Source organism: Pundamilia nyererei, unplaced genomic scaffold, assembly GCF_000239375.1.
Source record: "Pundamilia nyererei isolate P.nyererei 1_Seehausen unplaced genomic scaffold, PunNye1.0 scaffold00036, whole genome shotgun sequence".
In the NCBI taxonomy this organism is placed as follows: domain Eukaryota; kingdom Metazoa; phylum Chordata; class Actinopteri; order Cichliformes; family Cichlidae; genus Pundamilia; species Pundamilia nyererei.
Genome location: NW_005187437.1, coordinates 1,297,469 through 1,311,932, shown reverse-complemented (window position 1 = coordinate 1,311,932; position 14,464 = coordinate 1,297,469). Strand labels below are relative to the sequence as shown.

Genomic DNA, 14,464 nt, shown 5'->3' with positions numbered 1-14,464 from the left:
AACTGAAAAAAGTTTGATGAGTGATGCTCAAACAGGAGCGTGCGATTAAAGGTGTGCCCTCAGTCCCAGAATACAAGGAAAGAGTTGCTGCTTGGTCTGTACTGCTTGTTCCCAGAGACTTTAGGTTTGACTCAAATGTCCCTTTAATAATATGGGGTTTTATAAATGACTCTACAGTTAATTAATATGTGTAAACAAAAATAAATAAAACAGAGTTTAAGTTCCACTTAAAGCTTCTAGTGAGAATAGCATTATATCACTGTTGTCCTGTAAGTCGTAGTAACAGAACTGTAGTTATTTATTTGTTGCCATGTGATTCTCTTTACGTGACCATTTGTTTATAAGAAAAAAAAAGTCAAATTAAATTGAATGTGGAAGACAGATTTTTCTCTGCACATAGTCTTGATTTGCAGAATATGCCGATTAAAAAGAAACTGTCCAGTGTCGCATCACAGCGTGTTGCTGTGGACATGCATGATGTTTCAACCCTGTTGTATATTGTCTTTGCTATTGTTTCTATTTTGTAATCTGTATTTCCAAATGCAAATTTAAAAGATTATTTTGGATATGTGCATGCTTGTGACTTGTTCAGAATGTTAATTTCCACTAAAAGCTGTTGAGTTTGAAAACAAACAGTCAAGTCTGTTACTTAAAATCACGTTCGGCTTGTTCCTGTTTAATAACATATAATACCTATAAAGCCAATTTTAAATTGAATGATCATCAACGTAATTTTACTAAAGTAAATGTAATTTACCTTTCTCTGTTATAGACTGTGCTATAAAACTTCTCGCTCTGAGAAGTCGAGCTGATTCTTAAGTGCTTTAAACTTGCATTATTTCTAGCCAATTTGTATAGAAGTCTATAAGAAACATGACCTTACTGCTCACTCGATTTATGCCCACAGTAAACAGTTTACTCATAAATGTATTGTTTCAGTTGCTAGCTTCAGGCTCTCTTTAATACAATTTAATTTTTATTTTGTAAATTATTTACCCATTTAGAGTAAAATTGAGAGAAAAGTATAGCCTGCTTTGGGGAGTGACTACATTGTCATATACAGATCCCTTATGGTGAATGTCCAGTGTCTTAATGACATCTAGTTTAAAACAAAAAACAAAAAAACAAGATGGTAAGCGCTATAATCCCCAAGTGGATGCATCTAAACAGGGATATTAGATGCATTGATATCCATGGTTTCAGTATGCACAGACATCAGATTCCCACACAACAACAACATTTATTCATTAGTGACAGTCCAATCTTTTCAAGTGGTTTTTCTGAAGTGGAAAATGTTATATAATTTTTAATCTAACATTATACCACTTCCCTTTGAACACATATTACCGTTGCTCTGCACCACAATCAATCAATTTTCACTGGAGACATTTCCAACACTTCTGCTGGATTTTTAATTAAACTTATCGCCGTGATGATCTTCTTTCTGAGATCCAGCTGTGGATTGGAAAGTGTTCTCTTTGGGCCTGTTTGTTGTCATCAGGCTACCAGCTGGACCTGCTGGGCTCTGTAGGCATCAAAATCCTCTGGAAGAGTGTCTGAAGAAACACAGTGGAAAGCCAGTTCACAATTCAGTTTGAAAAGTCACACATTTTGTGGCAGCATTCATGCTAATAATAGCATACTTCCAGTCAGTGCATAACTGGTTAACAAAAACACACCAAATAACCAAGTTATCCAACATCAGACATGACTGGCTTCAAAAGCTAGCAGGGCACTTGGAGAGCGAATCCTCTGCAAGGTAAAAGCAATATTTTTCATATTTAGGAAAGTGTTCTAAATATAGCCACTGAAACTGAAATGGCTTATGTTTGATTGCTTTGTGAAATTTGGCTCGGTATTTCCTGCTGACAAAGAAACAAATGGCACTAGTTCTTTCCTTGGCAGAGGAACATTGTTGAATAAATGAAAAACGCTTTGTGGCTGCAGTCCAGCCTTTCAACTCTTCTGAATGTTTCACTCGCCGTTGCAGCGATAACGCAGGTTGGCCCAGATAATGTTCTCCTGGGAGAAGCAGAAGACTCCCAGTCGGCCTCCTCTCATGGTCGCGTCTATGATGACGCCCGTGTCCGCTACCATTTGGGTGCCCTCGTAGAAACGAACTCTGCAAACCAACAAAGCGCAGCAACCAACATTGCATTAACAAAGTGTTAATAACACTTGCAGAATCACATTTTATGGCTGATTCTTTTTCTCTAGCACCACCAATGTAATCAAATTTTTACTTTTATTGAAATATTTATAAAACGGTTGCATGTATTCACTGTACATGTTCATCTATTCTCGACTACATGCCTCTGGCACTATCATGTTGAGAAAATGTTTCCACAGACACACAGATGTTTCCACACATTTGACTATGACACACGTACATAAATACACACGAGTTTGCATGGATATCTTTGGAAAGCCCCTTATAATAACCGTAACCATCCCAGCTACATAAGCCAGGCGATCGTGGCTCAAAGAGTTGGCAGTTTGTCTTGTAACCGGAAGGTTGACGGTCCAAGCCCCGGCTCGGACAGTCTCGGTCGTTGTATCCTTGGGCAAGACAGCTGTTTGTTCAGTGACCTCTTGTCCCTCATTGGCTCAGATGTCTCCAGGTTCTGGCCAGTGATGGTTCCAGCATTAGGGATTAATTTGTTGATCCTGCTGGCATCCCTGGCACTGATACTCATGATTACTCAGTTTTGTTGATCAGACCTCACCCAGTTCACACACACGCACACCTGTGACACTTTCATGCAGAGAAAGTATTTTCACAGGCACAGAGACATTTCCACATATTTGACTATGACGCACCCAATAGATAGATAAATACAAAACCTTTGTCTAGCCCCTTATCGTACTCTTAACCATCCCATCTATATGCATAACCATAAATTAAAACCTTATTCTAATGTTAAACCTAAAGAAAATCTCAAGGTCCTCAGTTTTTCAAAATGTCTCCAATCTAATGGTCCAATGCTCGAACTGGTCCTCACTAAGATGATTAAACAAATATGCACACACACTCTCTATCATAAGATGAATGTTATTTTCCAGCCTGTGGCTCCTACAAAACATCAGCGTTAATTGTGTGTCACGGTACCTGATGTAGCCGTCAGCAGGCCGGTGCTGGAGGAACCAGCGGTACGAGGTCTTATCTTTCCAGCCAACATTGCGAGCGTCTTTCCACAGGAGCTTCACCTGATCGGTGGTGTCGCCCGTGTGCCACAAAGCGTTCCGCAAGTTTTCACCTGGACCTGTGTTTGATTTCACTGCCTTAAGAAGAGTAAAAAAAGGGATAACGTGTTTGCGATCACATTTTGTTTTTGTTTTTTTATTATAGATTATTTCACAACTCATATGAGAGAGAGAGAGAGATAGCCTTTATTTGTCAGTTGCAGGTCTTTTGCCCACAACCGAGATGACAGACCTTGCCGACCGTACATACAATACACAAACATCACATTGGGGAGACATGTCAGGCTACAGGCACAGATATCAATCAACACACCATAGCACAATAAACACAGACAAGCAACATGAGAAAGAGTTCCAGTGTGTACATCTGATCTGGGACCGCTGCAATCTTTCGACTGCGCCTCCAACTGACCCGATGTCCACATCAGAGGGGAGGTAAGCGTTGGAGGTGGCGTTGGATCCGGGGTAGGGAGGGTGATGCGTCGGTGAGCGCTTATCAGTATTAGTATATGTATGTGTGTGCGTGTCCATAGTTCAGCTGAGACAGTGTCCTTCACCCTGCTAGGCTAAGTAAACAGTCTTCCAGCCAACCCTGGTGGCCTTGCATGGAATGGGAAGGAACAGACTAAACAGTCGTTATCAGGGTGTTTTGTTCAGCTCCGGCCTTGCAGCTGGCGCCGAGAGGGTATCCGCATAAGTGATGGTATTTTTTACTTTAGTGCGAACAGCTCATATGAATTTCAAAGCAGTTCTACAGTCCAACACTGGTCTCTCAATCTCCCGTTGGAGAGCTGCGAGCTTCGCCATACTTGCGTTCTGTGTTGTTGTCATTCTTGTGCTCAAGGATTCTGAGAACTCACGGCAGTGTGCCTCCCCGAGATTTTTTCAATTTTGCGCCCAGAGATGTTATTCCGGGTTAGCCCTTCCGAGATGTATCCAGTCTGCAGTCAGAGATCTTATTCTGAGTATTCACAGCAGCCGTAGCCTCTCCAAGATCTTATCCGTGCTGCACTCAATGAGCCCATTTTGAGAAACTCACGCCTCTTCCCATCGTTCCAATCCCAGCGGGCAGCCTTGTGGGGGTTTGAACAGCCGGTTCTGCTTTCTTAATTCTTCGATAAGTCAGGGCCAAGCCAGCTCCGATCAGCCAGAACCCTGTTACCATGGTTCCGAATAGGTCGATATCTTCAGCACTCAGGCTCACCCAAGCCCAGACTTCTCGTTGAGAAAGGGGTGTCAATTGCATTTAGGGACCAGTTGATCCAATCCATAATTCCTCTTTTAGGTTTTAGAGAACAGACTGTGAGAGAATGTTTCAGGGAAAATACAAAAATACAAAAAAAAAACCCACGAGACTAGACAAGGACATAAGCAGGGAAGATAAGGGAGAGGAGAAAAGGTGTGTCCGGCTCCTCCAAGAGCCAAAGAAGAGGCTGTTTGTATGCCTCTACTAAATCTACAGATTATCAACAAATTTACTACCATTTTCTGACCATGGCAACTAAAATTGTTTTTAAGGTTTAACTGGTTGGTTGTAAGCCACAAGGCAGTTAAAATAATCGTCTTTTAGCTCATTATTTCATTATGGACACTTCTTCAAATGGACTGTGCTGCAAAACCTTGACCCTATAAAGCATTTAAACCATAGATTAAATATTAATACAACTACTAGTTACAGCTCAAAGTCTCTTTACGACTAATCCGTTATCCTGAAGTGGAGCTGGAATTTCTTGCAAACAGTACGGCAGTGACATACCTTCAGTTGGATTCCTGGTTCTGCCACGGCTCTGAACGGGTTTGCCTGCCAGTAGATCTGCTCCACCTGCTTCCACATCACCACGTAGAAGCTGGAGCTGTCCTGGTACGCAAATATAAAACCTGCATAGTCGTCGTCCGTTACCGTATTAACATGAAATGTTCCTTCAAAATCTACTCCGCTGAAAGCCGTGTAACCTGCAGGACAAATTATTTCACATCAGATTTTGTTTTTAAAATGTAGCATAGACGTTTAGCTCTATGTGCAGTAAATTAAAGCAACAGCCAGGGGCCTGTTAGTAGGTGAATTTGGTTTCCTTTAAACAAATCCATGCCATTTCCGGTCATTTCAGATGGCAGTTTAATATTTATATTTTATATTTTCTTGAAATGTCAAACAGTTTTTTACCAACAGCCAATCCAGGATCGCTGTTCATAGTCTGGACGATCTCTCTTCCCTGTACAGACAGAACAGTGGATTGTAGAGAAATGTTATTTCATGACATGTTATTCTGGCAAAAAAATAGAACAGCAAAAATCAAAGAAGCCATAATCGCTTGACCTGGTTCAGCACCACCCAGTTAGGATCGATTTGTGCGTCTCCTTCTGGATCTAAAACGACTGTCTGGTACTCCCTGAAGTCAGTGAGGGTGACCTCTGCGTTTTCTGGACAGACGTCTATTGGGTCAATTATGGTGTCGTTGTCGAAATCCTTCTCACATACATTACCCACGCCGTCACCTGGGAGGATAGGTAGATATTAGGCGTAAGTAAAGCACAAACTTTTATTTTAATATGTCAACAGTGTCACACACCGTCAGAGTCCTCCTGTAGAGGGTTGGGGATCAGACGGCAGTTATCAGGACCAGGTGGCAGCAGGTCTGGGATCCCATCGTTGTCATCGTCATCATCACACTCGTCTCCCTTCCCATCTTTGTCAGTATCCAACTGAGAGCTGTTGATGACAGCTGGGCAGTTGTCCCGAGAGTCTTGGTGACCATCGCCATCACTGGACAAGAGACAGATGTTATAGCAGGTGCAAATTTGACTTGGAGAATGAAAACAGATCCAGATAAATACAAGTGACTTGACTGATGAGCTCACACAATACCTGTCCTTGTTAGTGTCACAGGGGTCGCCAATCAAATCATTGTCCGCATCCATCTGAGAAACATAAGTTGAGTCGAATTTCAGATATGAAATTTTCCAAAGAATAACAAGCAGACAATGGCAATGATAATCCCAGCTAGGAAAGACAATGTGGACTGAATAATGCACCATGAGTGTGATGCTACATCCTGGAGTACAGGCTATACCAAATTACTGTTGCAGACTAAAAAGTTAAACCACTAGAGGCCATTAAAAGAAAGATTTTCTACTTAAGATTAACTGCTTAACTTCTCGTGCCTTTTTGCAAGATATTGATGTAACATGTGAAGACATTTCTCACCTGGTCAGGGTTGGGATCATAGGGACAACTGTCGCAGGCATCTCCCACTTTGTCACCGTCTCGATCTTTCTGGTCAGCATTTGGGACCCTTTTGCAGTTGTCAAGGTGATTGGGAATTCCTGGGGTTAACATTGGGAATGTTAGAAAATATTATAGTAACCCGAAGACAGGCACATAGCTTTAATGTGTTGTCAGTGATGGACAGCAGTTTGTTCACTGTCCTCTTGTCCACCATTGACTCAGATGTCTCCAGATTCTGGCCAGTGATGGTTCCAGCCTTGTGGATTAATTCGTTGACCCTGCTGGCATCTCTAATGTTCACGATTACTCAGTCTGGTTGGTCAGACCATACTCATTCTCAACTACACACCTGTAGCACCACCATGCTGATAAAGTATGTTTAAAGGAAACCAAATCCACCTACCAACACGAAGACATTTCCACACATTTGACTATGACAGACCCAATAAATACATAAATACAAAATCTTTGTCTGACCCATTATCGTAATCTTAACCATCCCATCTACATGCATAACCATAAATTAAAACCTCATTCTAATTTTAAACCTAAAGCAAATCTCAACCAGGCCTTTACAGGAGTGTGTGTGGCCCACAGGTCCTTATTTTCCAAAATGTCACCAATCTAACTGTCTAAAGTTCAAAATGGTTCTCACTAAGATGGTTAAACAAGTGCATGTGCATACACACACACACACACTCACACACTCATAGTCATAACATGAAAATGATTCCAGTTGATAGGTTGTAAAAATCTCATGTATCAAATTCACATTCAAATCACATCTCAAATTAAAGGCATATCAATACATGTCAGTGTTTCTAATTAACAGCCAGAGTAAATAGGTCTTATAATTAATATAGATTTAAAATCTATTTGCACAAAGTCTTTACCATCGCCATCGATATCTTCATCGCATTCATCTCCATATTTGTCCACGTCTGTGTCTTTCTGGTCATTGTTTTTGACGGCAGGACAGTTGTCGCAGGCATCGCCAAAGTCATCCTCATCGATGTTCCTCTGGTCCACATTGGGCACCAACACACAGTTATCCTGGGAAAAAGATGTTTTAGTCCCTGAGAGCAAAGTTACATGATTTTACTATATTTTCTTTCAACCTCAGTATCCTTTGTGTATGAACCTGTGTATTTAAGATCCCATCCCCATCTGCGTCTTCATCGCAGGCATCTCCAATTCCATCACTGTCAGCATCTTCTTGACCAGAGTTTGGAACAGTGAGACAGTTGTCCTGGAAGAAACATAAGCAGATGGGTAAGTTTTAATTAATACTTTTGTTTTGTATAAAGTGATAAAGACCTTCTTTGATCTGGGATTGAGGTTTGAATTTAAAGTATGACAACATCTTCTTTTATGCCACATTTTTATAAGATCTTTGATCTTCTTCACAGCTAAATAAACTGTTTTGATATGGGTAACTTTCAGAGAGTTCTCTTAGATATGAAGGAGATTTACCTTGTTGCAGTTACTATCAGGACAGTCCAGTTTTTCATCTGGGAAACCATCGATGTCGGTGTCAGGACCACACACATAGCCATTGCCAGCCCATCCGACTCCACACTATAAGGATGGAAAATGTTTTAGAAGCTGTACATAATGCCTTTATTGGCTCTGTTTTGTGGTCTGCACAACATGAGCATAAGTGCTCAAACAGCTATTTCCCAATAGCTGCTATTATTGTTATAACATGATGAGGAAGGAATGTTGTAATAGCTTTGATAACCCATCAAAGCTAAATCCAAGGAGCTAAAACATAAAAGTTTTATTTGCTCACCTGGCACTCGATGGTCCCCTCTCGATGGACGATGCACTCTGCGCTGGCGTGGCAGGGGTTGGGTTGGCCATTGCCACAGGCTCTCTCAGGCTTACAGCCTTGTTGCTGATCCCCAGTGTAGCCTGTCTTACAGGGACCACATCTGAAAGAGCCCTGATAGAACCATCCCACCATGTCACAGGTGCCCACATTGGTAGTGTTAACATGGAACTTAAAACACAGTGCTTCAGACAGCAAACGAAGGAGAAATATTGGTCCTAAGATTACACATACATTTGGCATGGGATATACTGCATTTATACAAAACCCTGAGTTCACCGTGGGCTTCACTATGCAATCTTTAACCCTAACTGATAACCCTAGACTGGAGTTTGATGCATATCCACTAATGACAGGTTAGGGCCTTTCTATGTGGAGTGTACACCTTCTCCATGGGACCAATTATCAGCTATCACTATCCTGCGATGTGCATTGGGAATTTTAGAAGGATGTTTGCAGTGAGTAAAAACCCCTCTCCGCTCTCCGTTCAAGCTGAAGCACATGCACAACCACAAATTAGTCCTGGTGACCTGCCAAAGCTGTACCCTGTTTCTAGGCTCCAGCACCCCTGCAACCGTGAACTGAGTAGACAGTTAAGAAAATAGATGGATGGAAATTGTTTCCATTTAAATTACCATTTTAGGAATAAAGTTTAAACCATTAAGAGACTGCTCAAAAACATTCTGTTGCAATTCGTCTTGGACGCAGTTACATGCAGTTAACCCAGAGGATTGTGTTTCCAATACTGTATCAGCTGTAAGGTAGGACTGCTGCTACTACGGCCAAAAGTGATTAAGGATGAAAATAAATAAAATATTCAGCCAACACAAAGAATGACTCTAACTGAGGCTTAGATCTAATCAGCAATTTCATGGAAATTCACTTTGTTCATACTTACGGGGGTGTTCAGACACACGGAGTTCGCCACGCAGCCTCCATTGTTGGGACCATCACACTCATTAATATCTCTGCATACCTTAAAAAGGACAGAGATTTAAAGACAAATGCAAAGTCACTTGAATGGTCTTTACCATTAAGACTGAAAAAGGAGGCAAAAAGAAAAATAAGTCGGAGAGAGAAGGAAGTTTGTTTTGGGCGGCCACGTAAAGTCCAAATTGATCTCATGTTGAATGGAATCATAAACTGCTGCATGGTGCCGACCTGTTTGTTGGCAGTGGCGTAGGCAAGACCGACGCCCTGGACCTGCGGGCCAGTGTATCCAGCGGGGCAGGAGCCGCAGCGGAAACCTGGGGATGTGTTGATGCAGCGAACACCCATGTGGCACGGTTTCACAGTGCACTGTTCGTAATAAGGAGACACACACACATCAGGATGTTTTTAGGATGAGGACCTGCATTCATTTAGATGAGCCCTTTACTGGGTTTCTAGTAAAGTCTAAATTTTAGCCATTTCGTCACCTTCTAGTTGACGAAGTCAGGCAGAGAGTTTTCTGACCTTACAATGGTTATACCTGTAACACTGTACTGTCAGCAACAGTTTATCAAATCTCTGCTCGTACCTCATCCACGTCAGTGCAGTGGGTACCGTTTCCTTCCATGCCGTGAGGACAGGGTCCACATTTTACACCCTCTGGTGTTTCCACAAAGCTCACCCCAGGGTGGCAGGAGTTGGGCACACAGGTGGGTTGAGGTTGCATACCCCCCATTGCTGAGAAAAGAGGACATCAAAGCAAATTATTAGTTGTTTCCTTGTGTCTTCAAATCTCTCTCCCGTTTCTTCTAATGGACTACATAATCATAATATTCATAGTTGTGGAAAATTATGGATAATGGCTCAAGTTCGATAAAGATAATTAAATTTCAATAATGATGTAATAATGTGTGTATTCTCAGACATAAACATAATTCCATCATTGATAAGCGAGCTTGTGAACTCACCACAGGCTTCGCACTCCATCACTGTGTTCTTTAAGAATACAATCTCCTTAATCTGGAAAGTACAACCAACAGATTAAATACCTTTTTGCATTTCCTCAGCACCCTGAGTCAAACTGTTATCAAATGCAAGTAAATGTAGTTAAATATATTTTTATGACAGAGCATTACCTGCTGCTTCAAAAGCTCTTTAATCTCACCCAAGACGAGATTAGTCATTTTAATCTGACTGATAATTTCTCCATCTGGGTTTGAAGAGAGAACAAACCAATTAGTAAAGGAAATCTTTTATATTCCCGATGCAAGGTTTTTAAAATTTATAATTTATATTTGCATTTGAAGTTATGAAAATGATTCATTAAACATGTTTGTGGTTGTTACAGTAAAAAATATAACTTTTCTACTCAGATTTTATGTTTTTGTCTTATTTTAGATAGTTACTTTTCCTAGTAATTTGAGGAAGTAACTAGTAACTATAACTAATTACTTTTTCAAAGTAACTTGCCCAACATTGTCTACAGTGCTTCAAAGTTTCTCCTGTTTTACCTATTCACAGGAATAATTTGTTTTCAATTACCCATTTTTCTCTCGTCTAACCTTTAGTCAGATCAGTTAGCTAGAAATAACTAGTGTTAAAATTTACCTACTGAAGTATTGTCTTTAAATAAAAATATGATTTTTGATCATTCGGAGCATGATCTAGGGAAAAAAAGTGGTACCTTAAATGTACAACCTGATTCTCTGAAACTAAAAACAAAAGGAAAAAATAAGAATAAATAATCACGAACAAATACAAGCAGAAAACCTTTAAAAATAATGAAAACATAAAAGTTTAGACAATGTAATTTTATATACAGAACAAATTCGAAGAAACAGTTAATAAGAACTTTGCAGTAAAAACAAGAACTCAAGTTATAACTACACGGAGCAGGTTTGGTTTATTGCTGCACTGCTTCACTTTTTCTGTGGAATTGTTTTGTTGGATGAACTGGCAGCTAGCTAGGGAGCAGTGTTTTGATATGTGTGTGGAGGGTCCTGTACAACATGATCCACTGCATGTTTAATGCCAAAGTCTAATGCCTGGCATTCCTCCACCACCACAGGACTCATTCGAATCCACAGCCCACACATTAACTGGAGTCAGAAGTCAAAAAATTTTTTTTCCCAGAAATAGAATGACACAAGATTGTCCGGAAGATATGAGACATTTTTCCTGCTCACATGCTTTCTGGAATTAAGCTTATGGGTATCCTGGGATGCTTGGTTTCAGTATGATCTGTAGTTTTGGTGCAAATTGCCTTCATTTAACTACAAATCAACTATCGAGTGGGAAGTTTAATTTATAGATATAATCACAGGACTTTAACTGCAAGAATAAGAAGTTATAGTATATATAATTAATTTTATGTTTGTGGAATAGTTATATTAAAGTCTAATATGTCTATCAAACTGAAACTCAGTGGTATATATATGTATATGTATATATATATAAAATATTTATTATACTTATATTGAACTTCTGTTCTCTAATTAAGAACCTAATTAAGAACCTGTGATCTGATTCATTCAGAGGCAATAAGATGAAGCCAAAGCAGTATTGATAATATTGATAGTCTCTTAGAGGATACATATAGTGACTTGATCTCACTTTTTCACAAAGCCTAGTTAACAAAATTTCACAGTGGGGGAAATAATTATCTAATCCTCAGCTGAATTTGTAAATTTACTCCCTCACAAAAAAACAGTCTATGATTTTTCATTCATTGGAGAAAGACGGAATATCAGGGACAAGATTGTAGATCTGCACAAGGCTGGAAGGAGCTACAACTCCATCAGCAGGAAGCTTGTTGAGAAGGCGCTAACTGTTGGTGGGTTCATTTGGAAATGGAAGAAATATAAAATGGCTATTACTTGCCCTTAATGCATCCATGCATGATTCTACCTCATGGACTGACAGTGATCATGATAAAGGTGTCATATCAGCTCAAAACTACACAAGAGAAGCTTGGACCACAGACACTACGAACATCATTGATGATACACCACACCATGACCGGCTGAAACTTGCAAAGCCTCCATGTTCCCCCAGCTCAGAAAGACACATGTACAGGCCTGTCTTAACATCTACATCAGTGAACATCTAAACGATTCAGAGGAGGCTTGGGAGAAAGTGCTGTGCTCAACTTGACCCGCTGTATTTGGAGAAAGAACAGCATTCCCACAGTCCAGCGTGGAGGTGGAAACATTACGCTTTGAGGCTGTTTGTCTGCTGGGAGTCCAGGATGACTTCAGCGCATTGAGGGGACAATGGGCGGGGCCATGAAGCATAGAATCCGGGATGAGAAACTCACTGAAGATGTTTTAATGCATGCCTAGTAATCCAGGTAACCATATATCCACATGAACAGAATCAACTTTCTGGGAACACTGAAAAGAGTTTGTGAATGGATCTTCCATCGTGCCAGTGATCTAAAACACAGTGCCAAGGCAACAAAGGGGGGGCTAAAGAAAAAGTAGATTAAGGACATGAAGGACTAGAGATCTCAGTCCTACAGAAAGTCAAGGAACCTAAAGGATTTAGAGAGTTTTTGTAAAGAAGAGTGGGCCACAATCGCTCCTGCAAACCTGGTGACCAACTGCAAGAAACATGGGTTAGGGTTAGGGTTAGAAACATGAAAGCTGTGGTTACCAGCAGGTGTTTCTCCACTAAGTACTAAGTCATGAGTGTCCAACTCCAGGCCTCAACGGCCAGTGTCCTGCAGGTTTTAGATCTCACCCTGGGTCAACACACCTGAATCAAATGATTAGTTAGCAGGTCTCTGGGGAACTTCAAGACATGTTGAGGAGGTAATTTAGCCATTAAAATCAGCTGTGTTGGATTAAGGACACAAAACGTGCAGGACACCGGCCCTTGAGCCCTGGAGTTGGACACCCTGCTTGCTCGGGGATCAAATACTTTCACTCAGTGAAAGCAATTCAGTTTATAACTTTTAGTTAAATTTGATCTTTCAAACCTTTGATCAGCAGTGGATTCTTCATATATCCAGCTTTTGAGATTCTTCACAACATTCATCTGCTAACAGCATCTGTCTTGAACAAATTCTATAATGTGTTTTTTGGAGGCTTTCCTCTCAAAACAACCTCCTGCTGGGGCCATAAATAAGAGTAAAGCAAAACATTAAAGTGCGACTAAAAGACAAAAAGACCTGATAATAAGTCTGAATAATAATGCAGGCGACGACACACTGTATCCATACGTTTATTGTTGTTTTAAAAATACCATTTGCAGGTCAGTTCAGCCGCATGTACCGGGCACCAAAAGCAGAAATCTCCTGAGCGTGTAGAGCAGGAAATGTGTTCTTGTCGTTAGCAGCAACTGTGTTTACCGAATGAATTCCACAGCAGAGAGAAGAGATACTCGACATAAATCACTGTCTCTGCTAATGGAAAGGAGGCTGAGTCCTGGACGACAGGAATCTCACTATGATTGTTTTCCCTTGTTGTGTGCGCAGAACTTTCCAGCCCTCATGAGCTTTGAGCTCCTTTAAGTCAATTTGTGTTCCTGCCCAACTATTTTTCTAATTTTTCATAACAAAAAGCTCTACCTCCCCTAAAAATAAGTATAATAATTAATTAAAAAAAATCATATTGAAATAATTAATAAAATCTGGCTTTGAATTCATTTCATTTGCAGCTTTTTGTCATTTTTCTTATGTAACACCCCTTTCTCTTGTTCTGCATAGCAGTTTCCATGAATAACATTTCATTTATCAGATTAATTACTTAAGAAAACACTAACCTGTCGCCAGAAACTACCGAAAGCTGTAACATCTTCCCCAGATGGATAAATCAGTTTATAATTTCTAATGTTTTAAATTATGCCTTCTTTCTCTGCTGCGTCTCCACATCAGTCGTCATATATTGTTTGTGTTTCTTTCAAATTAAAACTCTGAAACTTTACCCTTTACTCATATTTACTGCTAATGCTCTTTAATCTTCCGATATCAAACGTATTTCTCACCTCTCTGTCCTGCAACAGCGCTCCCTCCTATGCAGAGCACACAGGTCAGCCCCAGAAACCACAGCATGTCTTCACCTCTGCAAAAAGCACCAGTTCAGGTACAGCAGGTTACTCTCTTCCTTCCCTCTGTTCCTCCTGCGATCCTTAACCCAACAAAGGTTCTGGGGTATTTCCTTCTCTACTTTAGGTTTTATACGCCACTTCTACCCCCCCTCCTGTGGTTTACATCTCCATCCCTTCCCTTAAAGCTCCAAGAAAAAGGAAGAAGAAGGCGTCTGGTTACACAA

At 40.5% G+C, this 14,464-nt stretch overlaps 1 protein-coding gene across 1 annotated transcript; it reads right to left on the bottom strand.

Moving 5' to 3' along the window:
• Window positions 1-1,220: 1,220 nt before the first annotated feature.
• On the bottom strand, window positions 1,221-14,464 carry comp (cartilage oligomeric matrix protein). The gene is made up of 19 exons (XM_005730259.1): window positions 14,178-14,464; window positions 10,328-10,401; window positions 10,160-10,211; window positions 9,781-9,929; window positions 9,423-9,560; window positions 9,160-9,237; window positions 8,223-8,375; window positions 7,904-8,008; window positions 7,572-7,679; window positions 7,324-7,483; window positions 6,410-6,528; window positions 6,071-6,123; window positions 5,775-5,968; window positions 5,522-5,700; window positions 5,369-5,417; window positions 4,961-5,157; window positions 3,110-3,282; window positions 1,983-2,122; window positions 1,221-1,556 (listed from the first exon to the last, which is right to left on the bottom strand). Exons 1-19 carry the CDS (start codon window positions 14,242-14,244, stop codon window positions 1,498-1,500), a joined length of 2,247 nt encoding a protein of 748 aa, XP_005730316.1. The 5' UTR covers window positions 14,245-14,464; the 3' UTR covers window positions 1,221-1,497.